The 18,553-nt window shown below is 37.4% G+C and overlaps 1 protein-coding gene across 2 annotated transcripts in view; it reads left to right on the top strand.

Moving 5' to 3' along the window:
• Positions 1–18,337, top strand: part of Glut4EF (Glucose transporter 4 enhancer factor) — a 272,519-nt gene extending 254,182 nt beyond the window's left edge. For both annotated transcript variants that reach the window (XM_071694507.1, XM_071694506.1), the window contains exons 5-8: positions 6,980–7,080; positions 7,491–7,825; positions 8,008–8,084; positions 12,363–18,337. In XM_071694507.1, coding sequence (XP_071550608.1) covers positions 6,980–7,080; positions 7,491–7,825; positions 8,008–8,084; positions 12,363–12,533 — 684 coding nt within the window. In that variant the 3' untranslated portion in view covers positions 12,534–18,337. The remainder of the gene's footprint in view (positions 1–6,979; positions 7,081–7,490; positions 7,826–8,007; positions 8,085–12,362) is intronic.
• The last annotated feature ends 216 nt before the right edge of the window (positions 18,338–18,553 follow it).

The following is an 18,553-nucleotide window of genomic DNA, read 5'->3' as shown; positions in this document are numbered from 1 at the left end:
ACCTCAAGGCATAGTATACGTAACAGGTTGCAGTCCACAATGGAGGACTAATTGGATTACTAAAGTACCGAGCACATTTAAAATTTTCTGAATAGGAAATTTCGGATAGCCTCCAATCTGTGATGGAGAATACAGTACGATAATTATTTAATAACCTTTTGCTTAGTAAGTCAGTCACTGATGGTAACCTCTTTGTTGAGACCTGTATTTCATAGTTTACATCAGTATTTGATTGTAACTGGGAACGATGTTGAAACTTGTAACTCTGCGATAGATCAATAGACTGACGATTGAGGATAAAGGGACTTAAGTACCGCAAGTGGTGGTGGAGTGGGAGTCTGAGTTAAGACTTCATCAGGGGCTATTCAGCCGCCACGCCGTCACCGTGGACTCAGGAATATATATATATATATATATATATATATATATATATATATATATATATATATATATATATAATATCATTCGCCATTTCCCGCGTTATCGAGGTAGCTTTAAGAACAGAGTATGATCCCTAGTGGTAATATCCTCATTTGGCCCCTTTGTTCCCTCTTTTTGAAAATTTAGCGTATGGTAAGTAAAACTTAAGTTTGGTTGTACGAAAGTCTTTGCTCATGAAACGGCACTGCTCCCAACCATGGATCATTTCGATCCTTATTTATAGTAAGTCGTAAGCAGGAGTTTTATATATGGCGGTCTGGGATCAGGTCACCCTGTAAGCCATATTAAGTGTAGTTGCCATGCTCGAGAAGGTTGCATTGTATACAATGAGCTCAGGTAATGCTCTGCACCTTATTATTTGCTACGCCCTAAGTTTAAATTCTGAATAATGCAACTTTTGATATGAAACCCTCTGTATCACATCTTGTAAAGTGTGCACTATCTATATGATGTACACTAAACTTACTCTGTCTCATTTCCAATGCAAGTACACTCAGTACATTGTATACCTTTTATGTGATGTATTTTGACCTTTTGTATTGTCACTATCAATATCAGTGTCTTCTATACATCATCAGTCCTGTATTCACTGATAGCCTGTCATTAATGCTCTTCACTGTTTTCCAACGGGAGAGTAACCTCTGGTTCCTTAGGCCAACCTGTCACCCTGTTAATGTCGATGTATTGTTCCCGCTGTGCGCTCTGTGCTTCCATCTGCCTACCCTTACAAATATCTCTCCTCACACTGGCTGTCACAGTAAAGTATCTTCTTTGTATTCGTCGAGAAATAAAATCTATATTAGGAGGTGCTGCTGGTTGACGGTAGAAAATGGACGAGTTATATGATATAAAGTAATCGTGGATGTAAGACTTGCATATATATTACTATATATATATATATATATATATATATATATATATATATATATATATATATAGAGAGAGAGAGAGAGAGAGAGAGAGAGAGAGAGAGAGAGAGAGAGAGAGACTCCCCTGCTTGGGGTTACACTGTGCATGAAGTCATTTTGGCGAGGCTCTGTATCACTGTCGTACAACTTGCTTCGAAGGAATCCAGCCAGAACCGTCTTCTGAATTTAATGCACCCATGAAGCTTGGAGAAAAGTTTCGGTCACTAAGAGTACCTGAGGTTACATTATAAAGATAGACATTGGAGACTGATGAGCTGCACAGCGAAACATACGGGTGCGAAAATCACTTTAGCGGCCACCAGGTTACCGGACTCCACGAAATGGAAAACGGATGCACGAGCACTGGCGCATCTCCGACAATTATCAAGAAATTAGTTGTTTATTTGCGGTCACCTTTAGCATGAGAGAAATGCATGAGAGAAATGAATATATGTACAGAACATTAGCTCACAATGTGAAAATGTGTACAGAATATTAACTCAAAAATACACTAAGCACGAATAACGGGGAAACGTAAGAGCATATAAAGTTCACTGAAAATAATGTTATTCAGATGGGTTTTGAAGTTCACGTGCACAGTGAGTGTATAGAATTATCCGTAACGTGTAAATATGGTGTTAAGATTATTTCAGATGTTGGTTGTGGCTTGACATTGGCGGTCTTAACCTTGGCAGGAGGTAGCATACAGGACGTAGCATACAGTAAGTCCATACAGTACATCCTATAAGGGATCAGATGAAGTTACTTCACTTTTGAAATTATATAATCATTCAACATTTACGTAATGATTATGTATTTGAAGGCAGTTGAAACTGTATTAATACAGGGAAGGCACCTCAGCGTATTGTGGATGTGGTCCTCCACACGAGAATATTTGAACTTGAAATTGAAATAGTACAAGAAAAGAGTTTATGACAAGAGGGCAATTGAATTTGATAACCTCACGTAAAACATATGGCTGATTAAGGAGATAGAGTGAAATGGAAAAAAAACGGTGCCCATGAATTTACTACCCACGTTCGAAGGGAAGAAGATAACGGTTATACCTTCCAGGTTTCTGAAGCAGATTAAGCTGTCGACAGGAGAGCAATTTGGAATAATCGAAGACACCGGGAAGACTCCGAAAAAAAAGAAACTAAGTTCTAGTTAAAGATTACTTAAACTCTCTAGTGATAGAGTGGTTGGAGAAGAACTTTACCTATATATTTTTCTACCAAATAAGTGTAAGGGCCTCACGGGCATGGCGTACGTAATGGGTTGGGTCAGCACCTGTATATGGGAGACGGGTTACCATATGACCCAAGATACAGAGGTGGGATGGAAGCCAAATATTACAGATACATAAAGGTTGAGAAGATTTATGAGATTGCAGAGGAATATACATTACAAGTCGTTTATATCACCCAGGACCAAGGGCATGGCACCTAGTACAGGTTGGGTCTACACATATATGTTGGTAGCGCTATTTATTTGGAGGGCAGAGGCAGCCTTATCGGTCCAGCAACTTAGAACCATACTAGTTGCAAGGGCGTGGAATACCCTACATGTTGGACCATAGATTATTGAATTGATTGGAACGTAAAAAGTAAAGGAAATGAATGCAGATTAAGAACGAGTTATGTTTATTTGTTAGGCAAGAAATTTAAAAGTTAAGAATACTTTTCCCGGACTGTTCATATTTGTAATTGCTTACTTCATTAGAAGTAAGCCAAGAACGAACTCGAACATATTCTTTTGTGTTTTGTTCATGTGTTTTGTTCATGTGTAAGTGATACATGGTACAGCAACTGCTCGCTTCTTAAGTTTCTCACGTTACTGTAATAGTGCTTCCGTGTGTTGCGGTAGTGAGAGTGAATCAGGCGTGGTGGTGAACGGGGTTGGCTGGCTGGTGGGGGAGGAGGTTGCTGGCAGCGCTCCAAGTAGATCAATGGTTCACTACGCGCCGTACACCCTCCGCTTCTCCTGGTGCCACTATTATAACAGTATATTCCATAGCATACCGCCTGTCTTAAACTAGCATCAGCCTCCACCTGCCTCTGTCCTTCCTCTAGAACACATTAGAAGAACATGACGTGTTTTTCAGTGAAATTATAATGTTCATGGTCTGTGGTAGTGGGATTGCATACCGGGGTTGTGTGTATGTGTGGTGGTTGGGGGTCGGGGGAGGGGAGACCGTTAGTAAACACACAAGGCGTCCTCCAGCACGGCACATACGCGCTTGTGGACTCCTGCTAACGCATATTTTCCTCGAATTCCCTTCCTTTCTGTTAATGTATCAACTTTAAGAATTTGTTATGGTTGTTTTCCTCATTGGTTTTGATAATAGTATTTCATATGTCAGGAAGGAAAGAGTTCTGCAACACCGTAGTTTGACCCAGAAAATGTATGTTGATATATAAGATAACGCATATTTGAGCCAATCAATGAGTTAATCTCAAGACCGCCCTTTTATTATTTATTTAAGACCGTGTCTTTCCATTCTGAAAGAGACAGGTGTTCGGTCCCACACACCTCGCCGACCTTTGCTAGTGTAAGGGCTAGATTTAAGGTTCATATTTCTAGTTTTGCCACATGTTTACGCAGTTGATCCAGCTTGGTGAGCTTACTGATTCAGCCACTCTGAGACGGCACAGGTAAGTGAGCGCCCTAATTAAGACCATCTCTAGCGGTAGCGCTCCCGCCTACCACGTAAAAGGTTCCGGGTCCGAGCCTGGCTGTTGGAGGTTTGTATGTTCTGTGAAAGTTTGCGTTCATATGCACCATATTCGGGTTCAGATACCTCTGCGTTGTACAGTTAGGTTCTGTAAAATGCTATCTGGTGTTTGTGTGAGTCATAGGATTTGACCGGTCTTGACCCCGTTGCTTACCGATAGGGGCAGTCATAGCCTGAGGCTGATCACTACCTCAGTGAGGCCCATAACTTAACGCCATTTACTTTCGTATTTCAAAGTAAAGATTGCGACACGGACATTCAAGTCTCTCCTACATTGCAGTATTTGGGGGAAAGTAGATGTACTAATGTACTGTATCCATAGCTAGAAAATGTTGAACTCTTTCATCTTGAAATTGGTAGAAATGAGATTGACAGGATGTGATTTAATGACAATACAGTCATTATAGGGCATGACGAAAGGGGTGTGTTAGGTGTGCTTGTTGCCTTCGTGACATGCAAGACTATGCACCATTGGGAGCTCTGACAGAGATAGCAGATGACTTGAGATAATGTGATTCGTGTTGAAGATGACATGTAATAAACTCTTATCAGCTTGATTGAGGAGGCAAGGCCCGTACCAGTCATAATATAGGTTTGTTATGTAAGGTACATGCGAACATTATAGAAAATGGAATTTATGAATATCCAATATTTTGATTGGAAAGGATCTGAAGATGATCCCACGGAAGTACACATAGTTACACAAGTTTCCTATCTCCTGTTGAAATGGCACACCCGGCACTGAAGTCCGCGTATTGATTGATCCTATGAATTATTATGATAACCAGTGTCCTCGAAACGCACCTCGGCTAAATGCTTAATCCTATGAATTATATGATAGAGTCCTTGAAACGCGCGGGTTGAGGGCACTGTGTCACATTATTCTTAAGGTCCAGTTTAACACTTGACCGTAAGAATGATGTGATAAAGTGACCTCAACACGTTCCTCAACCAGAAACTGATTCCTTGATTTCAGTAATGATCCTGTCGTCGAAACTTAGGTAAACACTATTCATATATATATATATATATATATATATATATATATATATATATATATATATATATATATATATATATTTTTATACTTTGTCGCTGTCTCCCGCGTTTGCGAGGTAGCGCAAGGAAACAGACGAAAGAAATGGCCCAACCCCCCCCCCTACACATGTACATACACACGTCCACACACGCAAATATACATACCTACACAGCTTTCCTTGGTTTACCCCGGACGCTTCACATGCCTTGATTCAATCCACTGACAGCACGTCAACCCCTGTATACCACATCGCTCCAATTCACTCTATTCCTTGCCCTCCTTTCACCCTCCTGCATGTTCAGGCCCCGATCACACAAAATCCTTTTCACTCCATCTTTCCACCTCCGATTTGGTCTCCCTCTTCTCCTCGTTCCCTCCACCTCCGACACATATATCCTCTTGGTCAATCTTTCCTCACTCATTCTCTCCATGTGCCCAAACCATTTCAAAACACCCTCTTCTGCTCTCTCAACCACGCTCTTTTTATTTCCACACATCTCTCTTACCCTTACGTTACTTACTCGATCAAACCACCTCACACCACACATTGTCCTCAAACATGTATATATATTGTTTACCAAATGGCGTCCTAGCTTCGTCTCTTCGTTGTATATCAACTGACATATTTCTCTCTTGTCTCTCCCCTGATGATGTGATTATTGCACGAAAGTGCACTTGGGAACTTTTCGTGTTTCATTTTCCCCGTGGACTCATAGGAATATATATATATATATATATATATATATATATATATATATATATATATATATATATATATATATATATATATTATTCGGCAGATTAACTAGCGTTATAGGCAGTCATTTAATTAGGGTAATGTGAGTCACCTGGATGATGGATATGATAGTCAGAGGATGGTTGGAGAATTTATCTTTGTTTATTTTCGTTACTGTGGTATTTAACACGAATTCCCATTATTGTTAAAGTAGTTGATTTTTTTTTTTTTATGTGTGTGATTTCACATTACATGTACCTCTCTGGCCTCTGAAGGGTGATCCTCCTCGTTATTGTAGATGATTATCTTTTTGGAATAATGTTGGCCTGAAGGAAGACTGTTGACCTGTTGTTCTGTTATGGAAGTTTGATATGCAAAACTTGATATTTATTTTTCGTGTAAATCTCATGTGTGTGAAATCAACTTCCGTACAGGAAATTCTTTGTGAGAATCTTCCTCATTATCTCAGAAAATATGGACCATGTATTCAAAGTACTAAGTTTGTTTTGAAAAATCTCAGCCTTTTTTTTCGATGAATCCCAATCTTTCGTATGGTAATAGTTTACTAGTGAAATTTCTCCTCTTCCCAACCTCACAATCACCTTTTTTCATATGAAAATCTAGCCTTTCGGGAAAGTTTACCTTTGGAAAGGAAAAATTCATTTCTTTAGTACTCAAGGACATTGTTTTTGAAAGTCATACTTCATAATTAACAGCTCTTGATTCGCCTTTTGATATGAAACAGAGGTGATTAATTTCATATCATAATGTAACAATGTAATGACATGGAATGATATAAGACATTGGTTGCTCTGCTTTTAAGTGTGTAATGCATGTTATAGTAATGGTAATACTATGCATCACAGGTGTTAGGGAGGGAGGGTCAGGCATTGAATATATGATTTATTAAAAAGTAGCTGAAAGTTATTTATTTGAGCTTTATTATATCAGTGATATCTTCAGATGTGTTTCATATATGTATTAGTTTTTTCATTTTCTTTTAGGATAATTTTTCAGTGTTCATATTGGTTAGGTATAATGATTGAGGTGTCTTATGTTTCTGTATCCTTGATTGGTCATGCTCCATTGGCTCATTATACTGACTCTGCTTTCCTTTCCAGAGCTCCACCCGCACCATGTTTAAATGCACCTGGACTGGCTGCCAGGAAATGACTGCAGCTTGCGACGCAATTGAGAAACACATACGATCCACACATCTTGGGTGAGTTGTCTGAAAAAAAAATCCCAGTAACTGTATTCAAAACATTGGTCACTGCAACTGTTCATCTTGATCCATAAGTGAATACTGAGCTTTGTGCATCATATTTGACCGTGGATAGTGTGGATTAGTGTCACTTGTAGTGGTCATTATCTTAACCACTTGAGCAAATGGTATTGCAAGTTAGCCTTACTGTAAAACCTATACATGTAATAGCCTGTCCTTTGCACTGACCGTAAAGGGTGAGATCAAAAGTCAGGCCACCTTATCTTAGGGTTCCACTGTTGTGCTTAAGGGGTTGAAATTATGAAAATGTGTGTCAATTTTTATCTTGTATGTGAATTGTTAGTTTTATGTAAGTGCTAAGGTGGTAATTTGTTGTCCATTTTATGAATGTTTTGTCTTTGTCTTAGACGTGAGGAAACCAGTGATCACAGTGACAGTGACAGTGATGATGATGATGACCATGAAGAGGAGTTTTACTGGATAGAAGTGGAGGTGAATGTGGCTACATGGGTTGATCCCTGTGAGCCTCTTGTTACTTCCAGTGTGCCAGCTGCCACACCACCTGCCCCACCCACAAATCTTAAGTTTGTCACATCAACACCAACGCCAACTCCTAGCATCCCTCAGCCTGTGGGAGTAGCATTCCCAGCTGTCCCAGTACAACAATCCCAGCCTCAGTACATTCATGTCTCCTCACCACCCACCCTCAGCCATATGGATATGGCACGACCACCACATGAAGGTATGTTTTTCTTGGTTTATGTTTTTATGTAAAGTAACATATACTTGAATTCAAACAATTCAGACTATCATATCATTATATCAATATAAAGTTAATGCCTGTTGAAACAAGTACTTCTAGTGATTCTGTGTCATTAGCCAACTAATTACAGATGACAGACTTGTAACACTCACTTCTTACAGATCCACGGTACAGGCAGCAATTAGGGGGGCCATCGGTGAATCTCTCCAGCTCATGGCCTCGCAGCTCTACATACCTGGTAAGACATTTAAAAGTTTACTGTAAAAGTTTGATGCTGGTATCTTTTAGTACGCAAAGAATCAATAGAAAATGTGAATCAGACTGGAAAATGGATAAATCAGTTGACCTGTACAACACAAAATCCTCACAGAATGCAAGATATGTAGATCATAATCTGTATATCATCCTTAACATATAGGTTTGACAAATACATTATACGTTTGTTTATTAGCTAAAACAAATTATTTTTTCAGTGTAATACTGTATATGTATTACAATGTTTGTACTTTCAGACTCTCTTAATTTGGTTCATGGCATTTAACTGTTTTACAGAATGGGTTGTAGGTTTATAACATGCCATGTGATTTATTTTTTCTCTTATTCATGCATGAGTGTTCCAAGGCCAAGATTTGATCCAGTATGCACACTTATCTAACACACATTGATGAATAGCAGAGAGCATTATTTGCATTTGACTGGTATTACTTGTCCACTTTATTGATTTTTAAGTGGTACAGAAGAAAGCAAGAACTTAAAGGTGTTATGCTTATTTGTAAGCATTATTTTTAGTGAATCTCGAACAAGATGTATAAGAAAGACTGGGTTAGATATATGAGAAGAGGTTGATTGATTGATTGATTATCACAATGAGTTGTAAAGTGCTGGAACCTAATGGTCATTCAAGCTTGTTGCCATGAAGATATTCGAAATAGAAACTATTTAGATAAAATTATATGTTTGTGTGTGTGTAAAGATTAGCCAGCACTAAGTTTGCCTGGGGCTTTTGTCTGTGACAGCCCTATTCTTGTGTGTCATTACAGGTACATCAGGTGTGTGTGCTCAGGGTGCTAATACTGGCACATGTTGGTCTGTGTACGTTGTATGAAATATGATGAATTTCTTTGCACTCGGGGTTCTTATACTGGCACATGTTGGTCTGTGTGTATGTTGTGCAAAATATGATGAATTACTTCATCCCAAGTAGATTCGATCCATTTGAATTTTATGTTTTTGCTTACTTTAATAGATGTCTAAAATATTAAAAGTAAATTTGCAATATATGATATATTCATATCCATTCATATTCATGTACCATTTATTTTCAGTTACCTCTTTATGTTATGAAATACATTATCAAATTACAATGATTGAAAAGGTTGAAGAATTAATAAAGGATTTTTAAAGCCTTTTATCTGCTATGTTTCATAATTCATGAAGACATTACACATTGCAGAATTAGTACACCCCATGTTTATATTTTCTTGCTTTAACTTCATTTTATATTTCCTTGAATAGATAACATGCCCACAGATCCATAGCTTACTTTTGTTATAGGTAGTTGCAGGCAGTCCAAGGTCACATGTAACTTTAGTGAGAATAAGTAATTACCCATACTCCACTGGATCCCAAACCTAAATCCTGTTCTTTATTTGGAAAATACTATCAGATTAGAATCTTTTTCTTGCATTTTATGTTAGTAATGTTTTCTTTTCTTTTTTATTATACTTTGTTGGCGTCTCCTGCGTTAGCGAGGTAGCGCAAGGAAACAGACAAAAGAATGGCCCAACCCACCCACATACACATGTATCTATACATAGGTGTCCACACATGCACCTATACATACCTATACATTTCAACCTATACATATATATACATGCACAGACATATACATATATACACATGTACATAATTCATAATTACTGCCTTTATTCATTCACAGCGCCACCCTGCCACGCCCTGCACGTGCGTGAGGTATTGCTAGGAAAAGACAAAAAAGGCCACATTCGTTCACACTCAGTCTCTAGCTGTCATGTATAATGCACCGAAACCACAGCTCCCTTTCCACAGCCAGGCCCCACAAAACTTTCCATTGTTTACCCCAGATTCTTCACATGCCCTTGTTCAAGCCATTGACAGCACATTGATCCTGATATACTACATCATTCCAATTCACTCTATTCCTTGCACACACCTCACCCTCCTGCATGTTCAGGCCCTAATCACTCAAAATCTTTTTCACTCCATCTTTCCACCTCCAATTTGGTCTCCCATTTCTCCTTGTTCCCTCCACCTCTGACACATATATCCTCTGTCAATCTTTCCTCACACATTCTCTCCATATGGCTAAACCATTTAAAAACACCCTTTTCTGCTCTCTCAACCACACTCTTTTTATTACCACACATCTCTCTTACCCTTTCATTACTTACTCGATTAAACCACCTCTTACCGCATATTGTCCTCAAACATCTCATTTCCAACACATCCACTCTCCTTCATACAACCCAATCTATGTCCCACACCTCGCAACCATATAACATTGTTGGAACCACTATTCCTTCAAACATACCCATTTTTGCTTTCTGAGATAATGATCTCACCTTCCACACATTTTTCAATGCTACCAGAACTTTTGCCTCCTCCCCCACCCTGTGACTCACTTCCGCTTCCATGGTTCCATCCGCTGCCAAATTCACTCCCAGATATCTAAAACATTTCCCTTCCTCCAGTTTTTCTCCATTCAAACTTACCTCCCAATTGACTTGTCCCTTAACCCTACTGTATCTAATAACCTTGCCTTATTGACATTTACTCTCAGTTTTCTTCTTTCACACACTTTACCAAACTCAGTCACCAGCTTCTGCAGTTTCTCACATGAATCAGCCACCAGCACTGTATCATCAGCAAACAACAACTGACTCACTTCCCAAGCCCTCTCATCCACAACAGACTGCATACTTGCACTTCTATCCGAAAACTCTTGCATTCACCTCCCTAACAACCCCATCCATAAACAAATTATACAACCATGGAGACATAACGCACCCCTGCTGCAAACCGACATTCACCGAGAACCAATCACTTTCCTCTCTTCCTACTCGTACACATGCCTTACATCCTCGATGAAAACTTTCTGCTTCTAGCAAGTTGCCTCCCACACCATATATTCTTAATACCTTCCACAGAGCATCTCTATCAACTCTATCATATGCCTTTTCCAGATCCATAAATGCTACATACAAATCCGTCTTTTTCTAAGTATTTCTTACATACATTCTTCAAAGCAAACACCTGATCCACACATCCTCTACCATTTCTGAAACCTTGATGCTCTGTACATGCCTTCACCCTCTCAATCAATAGCCTCCCATATAATTTCCCAGGAATACTCAACAAACTTATGCCTCTGTAATTTGAACATTCACCTATATCCCCTTTGCCTTTGTACAATGGCACTATGCATGCATTCCGCCAATCCTCAGGCACTTCACCATGAGCCATACATTCATTAAATATCCTTACCAACCAGTCAACAACTTAGTCACCCCCTTTTTAAATAAATTTCACTGCAATACCATCCAAACCCGCCGCCTTGCCGGCTTTCATCTTCCACAAAGCTTTCACTACCTCTTCTCTGTTTACCAAATCATTCTCCCTAACCCTCTCACTTCACACACCACCTCGACCCAAACACCCTATATCTGCCACTCTGTCATCTAACACATTCAACAAACCTTCAAAATACTTACTCCATCTCATTATTTTATTTATTTATTATACTTAATTGCTGTCTCCCACATTAGCGAGGTAGCGCAAGGAAACAGACAAGGGATGGCCCAACCCACCCATATTCACATGTATATACATAAACGCCCACACATGCACATATACAGACATACACATACATGCCTACACACACATATACATACATAAACATACACAGACATAAACACATGTACATATTCATACTTGCTGCCTTCATCCAATCCTGTCGCCACCCTGCCACACATGAAATAGCATCCCCCTCCAGTGAGGTAGCACTAGGAAAAGACAAAAAAGGCCACATTCGTTCACACTCTGTCTCTAGCTGTCATGTGTAATGCACCGAAACCACAGCTCCCTTTCCACATCCAGGCCCCACAGACCGTTCAGTGGTTTACCTCAAATGATTCATATGCCCAGGTTCAGTCCATAGACAGCACATCGACCCTGGTATACCACATCACTCCAATTCACTCTATTGTTTTTATTGTAATTTGTTACTTATTTGAAGAGTGGTAAATATGTCCATAAATATTCATTAATGTGTATTTACTTGGAGTGGAAACTATGATTGTAGATATTTATTAATGGGTATCCAGTATCATAAGCTGTCTTGTATTTTATATCTCTCTTTACCTGTAGATGTTTATTAATGGGTATCCAGTATCATAAGCTGTCTTGTATTTTATATCTCCCTTTAGCCACATCTTATGAAGGTTGTTAACAAATTTACACCTCCTTTTATTCTTTGTAGGGTTCTGCACGTGGGAAGATAAGAGTGAGCTCTTCTCCAAAAGCATCACCTGGCAGAGGGAAGCGGAATGGGGAAAGTCGCAAGTGTCGTAAAGTGTATGGCATGGAACAGCGTGACCTTTGGTGCACACAGTGCAAATGGAAAAAGGCCTGTAGTCGCTTTGGGGAGTGAAGATATCTCATGCTGTCTGAGACATGATGGATGTGCTGGGCTGTGCAGCTTAAAAATGAAAATAGCATTTTGATGTATTGATTATACTGGAGTGAGATATCATGGATTCTGAAAGCACAAAATTGAGTGTGAATCTTTTAAACACTGCAAGTGACATGGAGAACATAGAGTTATCAGTGTTGTAAATAAAGTATTCTTGTGACTCCCTTGAAATGTGCTCTGTGCAGTGAAACTCACTGTTGAGGTTGCTGATGGTGATCCAGAAAGATTTGTCCCATATTGTGAACAAGATTGCATTGATACCTCACTTCAGTTGGTGTATCATCATCAGATTATGCATTTTCTCTTAAAGCTGACAAACAATAAACTTACATAGCAGTGTACTGGGCTAAACTTCCCAAGAGCTTAGATCTCTTTAGTGATAGTTGAACTTTTAGTCTAGCCAAGTCTTCAGTCAACTACATTTTACACTGCCATATGACTGTGGTTTTCTGAAAACAGAAAAGAATCTTTTTTTTGTGATGGCAGTTGAATCCAGCATGAACTCTGCTGTGATACAAAATGAATAAGTCACGTGGTGATTCATTCGAACCACTCATTAATAGTTGGTGAACAGTGACACCTTACTGTTAGTTTTCCAATAAAGAACAGAAGTTTTAACATTTTATTAATAGGCTTCCAAAGCTCCACCATATTTTTTTTTAATTTCAGGACCAGGTTAAAACTGCAGTTACACGTGTAAATCATTGATGCAACAGAAATATATGTTAAAATAGCTTATCATGCAATTGTATTGTAAAATTAAGGCAAAAGACTTTCAGTGTATGTCATATTTTAGCCAGAGTGAAGTGTGGATGAGGCAAGCTATAGGTGATGAGCGGTTATGAATGTTCAGAATATTTTTATCTAAGATATGTATAGTTTTCATGTAACACTTCAACTAGATTCCACTTAAGCAATATATGTCAGAGGCTGCAAAACGAATCACCTATGCTTCCAAGTCCCTTTAATATTACTTTAATTTTATTTTCAGGTGTAAAGTGTCTGATAAGCATGAAATGCAAGCACTTGAAATGTACAAACAGAAGTCATTATAATCTTATGATGCTCACATGTCTGTGCAACTAGAGGTATATATGGTACTGGTTGAAGGCAGGAGAGTGCTCAGTCTGAATTATTGGAGAAAATTCTAATCTTTTGATGATAATTTTTTTGCCATCCCAATCAGTTATGGTAACATGTTGTTACTAGTCAACTTTGATAACAGCCAGGTAATTTACACCTTTACTGGACCAGGGAAGTACTTACACGGCCTCAGTTATTGTTGGCCTTATATAATATAAGCTAAAATTATTGTATGAGTCAAGTTGTGTTTTGATGATAACATACTGATGTACAACAGTATGAGTTCTGGTCCTTAACAAGATGAATAATAATTATTCCATAGTAATCTCAATAGTATTGATAGAGACTCACACATCTGTTCTTGGAATTTTTATTCTGTTTAAGAGTTAAGATTATAATACAGTTTAAAGATATATCAGCTGTCAGAAATTTACTGCTTACGTACTTACTAAAACTAATGGCATGTCTGGTGTAAGTGTCTTGAAAAAAGTCTTAGGGAGCACTCTCTAGTCTCTCACAGTTGTTCAAGCATTTTTATTGCAGCAGTGAATCCATTTCAAATGTTTTTTGTAGCCTTATAGACCCAGGAAACTGAGGATTGTGGTATGCTGAGTAAAAAAAAAATACTTATGATAATCTATGGCAACATATCAGTCAGGTGATGAAGAGCATTGTTGGAAAGGCATTTTTCTTTGATAGACTAAGATAAAATCTCATTCTTGGTAAGAATAGTAAGAGGTTTGGAGACTTCACATACAGTTTTTCTCAGTTTATTTTGGAAAACTACATCCTGCCACATTTGGTATTTATATGTATGGCATTATTTATGTAATTTTTTATTATGTTTTTATCCATGACATAGTTGATTAATGGATAGTTAGGGACCATGTCAGCTGGAACTATTACTGTTAGGTTTTGCAAATAGAAAGTAGAGGTATTTGAGTAGATATACATATGCACTCACAAAATTTTTCGTCAGCTCAGTGATACTGTTACTAGATGTTTATTTCAAATGTCTTATGATAAATGCTCAAAGACTTTGGCATTGATTAATATTATTTTTTAGGCATTTTTGCATTGGAATACATTTTGGTAATCATCATTATGCAGCAGAGAATAAAAAACTTATACTGGAATAGATTGGAATCAGCATTCATATCAGTATTACAAAAGTTTACTTTTTCTTTTAAGAAATTAAAATGAGCACAAGTCCGGAGCTTTGTCATATATAATATATATGTTCTTGTTGCTCCACTATTCATTGTTAGACTTATGAATATTTTTGTTCTTAGGGAACAAGATGGCATAATCTTGATTTATGATGATTACGATGCTTACAACTGCTCACCATATTCTGTGTTCACTGGCATTGACACCTAGAAAATGTATTGCTTATCAGGATATTACCTTAAGAAAGGCTACAGTTATTTGGGTGATAATTTCAGTTGGTATCTCAAAGTAGAGGATGATTAATAGATACACTTGTTTACAACAGTGTGTTAGATCAGAACAGATCTCCTTTTGTTATTGTCGTACAAATGATTGAAGAAAATATCTTCAACCGCCCATGGAAAAGCTGAGCAGAGATCATCTGACAGTAGCTATACTGTGATGATATTCTGAAAGTTATAGCTTGAATTGTCTACAGTTGAAAATGCACTTGGTTTAGGTCCATCTGTCCATGGAAATAGTTATATGGCAGTCAACAGATGAATATAACATAGACTTTTCAATAGAGAAGAGAGTATGGCACTTTTAGTGGTGACTACAAATGGATCATGGGTGAACGCACTTTGGACTCGTCTGCCTAACATGGTCTGAACCCCCACTGTTGAGCATGTTTTGATTCTACTTTGGTGAAAATGGCCGGGACCATCCATAAACGTCTACTAGTGAATATGGTGTGAATTACCCATCCCTGAACATTACCAGCATTGCCCACCTGTGAGCATGACCATGACCATTCTCCTGTTGGATGTTGATATATACCAGTGAATATTGCTTGACCATGCACTTTTGAGCTTGGATATTCATCAGTAGACATGGCCTTTACCCTTCTCTGGAAGATTTTAGAATTTATCTGAATATTTCTTTGACCATATATTGGAGAGCATAGACATTCATGAGTGATCCTAGTTATGACTGTCAGTTGGTTACAGTGGACTTTCACCAGTTAATATGATGATCATGGCCACAAAAGCCCATCATTGAATATTCCCTGGGCTTTCCACTTACGGTTCATCTTACGATATTCCATGGTGGTTGATTATAACCTGATTAGTCAAAATATAACCTGATTAGTCAAAGAGTGCACATGGTCTGAAATTGCACTGATGAATATGCCTGGCCTGGACAATCCACCAGTGAACATGGTCAGGACGGCTGCTGAACTTGGCTTAAATTGTTCCCAACGAACCTGGCTGAGACTGTTTTTAATTGAGCTTGGCATAGACTTTTCACTAGATAACATAGTCTGGGCTGGGTTTCAACCATCCATTTGTGAACAAGACCTGAACTGTGCACAGCTGAACATGTCCTTGACCTTCCGCCAGTGAACTTGGCTTGGAACTTCCACCAGTGACCAAAGCCTCACTTTATAAATACCACTGCCATTTTTCTTTTTTCATGGCATTACCAGTTCAGTGTTGTGATGTTTTTATCACCTTTTATTAGGTTTCCTTTTTCTATTTAAGTTGCATATCATTAACTTAGATACAAATGTGAGAAAGCACATACATATATTGAGGCTATAAAATGCTCATTCTGTTCAGGTAGTTGGACGAAACGGGTTTGTAGAAACCCTTTGTGTGATCAGTCTTTCAATGCCCATGTTTAATATGCATTATAGTCTGCTTAGTTTTTGCCCATTCATATTAAGCATTTTTTATATACTGTATAGAAACAGTACTCATTATTTTGGGATATGAAATACTGGGTATATGCATATTTTTCCATTTCTAGAAGTAAATCTGCATATGATCTAAACTGGTATCTTATGGTCCAAGGATGATGTTACAAAACCTTCAGTTAACAGGGATGAGATCATGTCCACTACCAAATGAGTGCTTTAAATAGATTTATAATAAATGATCTCTAAATATTTAGTTAGATAATATATCATTTATGGAGAATATATAGAATTTATTAATATATTTCCTAAAAATCACAGAAAGGCTCTCTTCACTTCTGGTGCTAATGTTGCCATAAAGTAAAAAAGACGAGCAACTTGAAAAATATATCCCAGCTCCATTTATATGCAAGAACTCTTCAGTAAATAAGTAATAAAATGAACATTTGATTATTCAGTGTTCATCAATATCAAAATGTGAAACAAAATGGCCTTGGATAGCACAAATGTTTATTTGAAAGAAATCTCTTGTATATTAGGTATTAGACTTGTAATGTCAGTTGAGAAAGGATGTTTTTGCTCCAATTTTGTACATAAAATGATTTGGGCACACGTATCTTGTGAAGAGTTTGCCAACCCTAGTCTAAGAATCATAATGATTTTTAAACAAAATAATTATAATTCATAGAGATAAAGCAGGAATATCAATTAAATAATATTATGCTATTTTTTCTTAACATTGGACTTTTAATGTTAGTTGATGCTTACTAGGTAGTGAAAATTCTACCTCACCTACAATAGAGTCCTGTGTTCTCAAGGGCAAGATAGACTAAAGATTAGGGTGGTGGCACCTTGTATATTTCAGTGACTACCTGTCTTTCATTTGTATTAAACACAATTGTTTTTTTACTACACATAATTGCCTATGCAATAGAAAAGGACACCTGGGGCATCTCAAATATTACAAATGATAAACATTTTTATGCCATTGCCAAGAAGTAAACCAAGGACCTCATTACTGAGAAATGTAATTTGATATTTTATGCCATAGTACAAAATATTTTATGTCTTAGTTTTTACATAGCTTTTGCTAATATGCCACACAAGTTTTTGTGTTTCGAGTTGTAAGGCATAGAGTTTTATTGATGTATAATCCATTTTCATATCTTTATTGTATGTGATGTACATATTCTGTGCTTAGTGGTGTTGGCTATTCTGCTCTTGTACATAGACGCCTAAGCTTCTGTTATACCCTGTGGATTTAAAACTATTTATTATTATAATATATAGATTGATTTTATGTTATTTGATTGCTTAAGAATTTATATTTTTATTGATAGCTTTTATTACATTTGTTAATAGAGTATTTCTTATTGCCAGAAATGGATATAAAGGCAAAAAAATGAAAATCCATAGGGTTATTATATAGTTTTTCCTTGATTTGTAGGTATAGATATTTGAGCATGTTGAGCAAGGATGGCACGGGTTGATATTTCAAAGTTGTGCTACATGCATTTAATTTTACATTCATCAGATGGTGTGCAAAACTTGTATATGCAAAATATTGATTATAAATTTTGTAATTGCATTTGTAATTTTATGCAGCAAGAAAATATGCAATTATGCATACTACTGCCCGTGCAATCCAAATCCAAATGAGTTCTTCAACAAGAACATGGAACTTCTAAACATGTTCAGACTTTTGTACAGACCTGATAGGCTTCAGTGTGTTTGTAATAACTATTTTATAATAATAACATCTTCTGTTCCTTTCTTCAGACATTGCTGTACTTGTCTGTATGGTTTATCGTAATAAAAAAATTGTGCATGACATCTTTTTTATTGCTCTGTTGGTTTGTGATGCATAATGTTTATTCAGATTGAAAATAGTAAAACCGGAAACAAAAAGGCAAATTGAATTATTTCTGTATAATAAAAGAAATGTCCAGTTTAGTGATATATATATATATATATATATATAGCATCTGATTTCTAAGACCCAGTGTATGAATTAGTAGGTAGTAGTTAGTAGGCAGCCAGTAATCAG

The sequence above is a fragment of the Panulirus ornatus genome, chromosome 57, assembly GCF_036320965.1.
Source record: "Panulirus ornatus isolate Po-2019 chromosome 57, ASM3632096v1, whole genome shotgun sequence".
Classification (NCBI taxonomy): domain Eukaryota; kingdom Metazoa; phylum Arthropoda; class Malacostraca; order Decapoda; family Palinuridae; genus Panulirus; species Panulirus ornatus.
The sequence above is the reverse complement of the archived record's forward strand: the minus strand, read 5'-3'. Positions and strand labels throughout refer to the sequence as shown.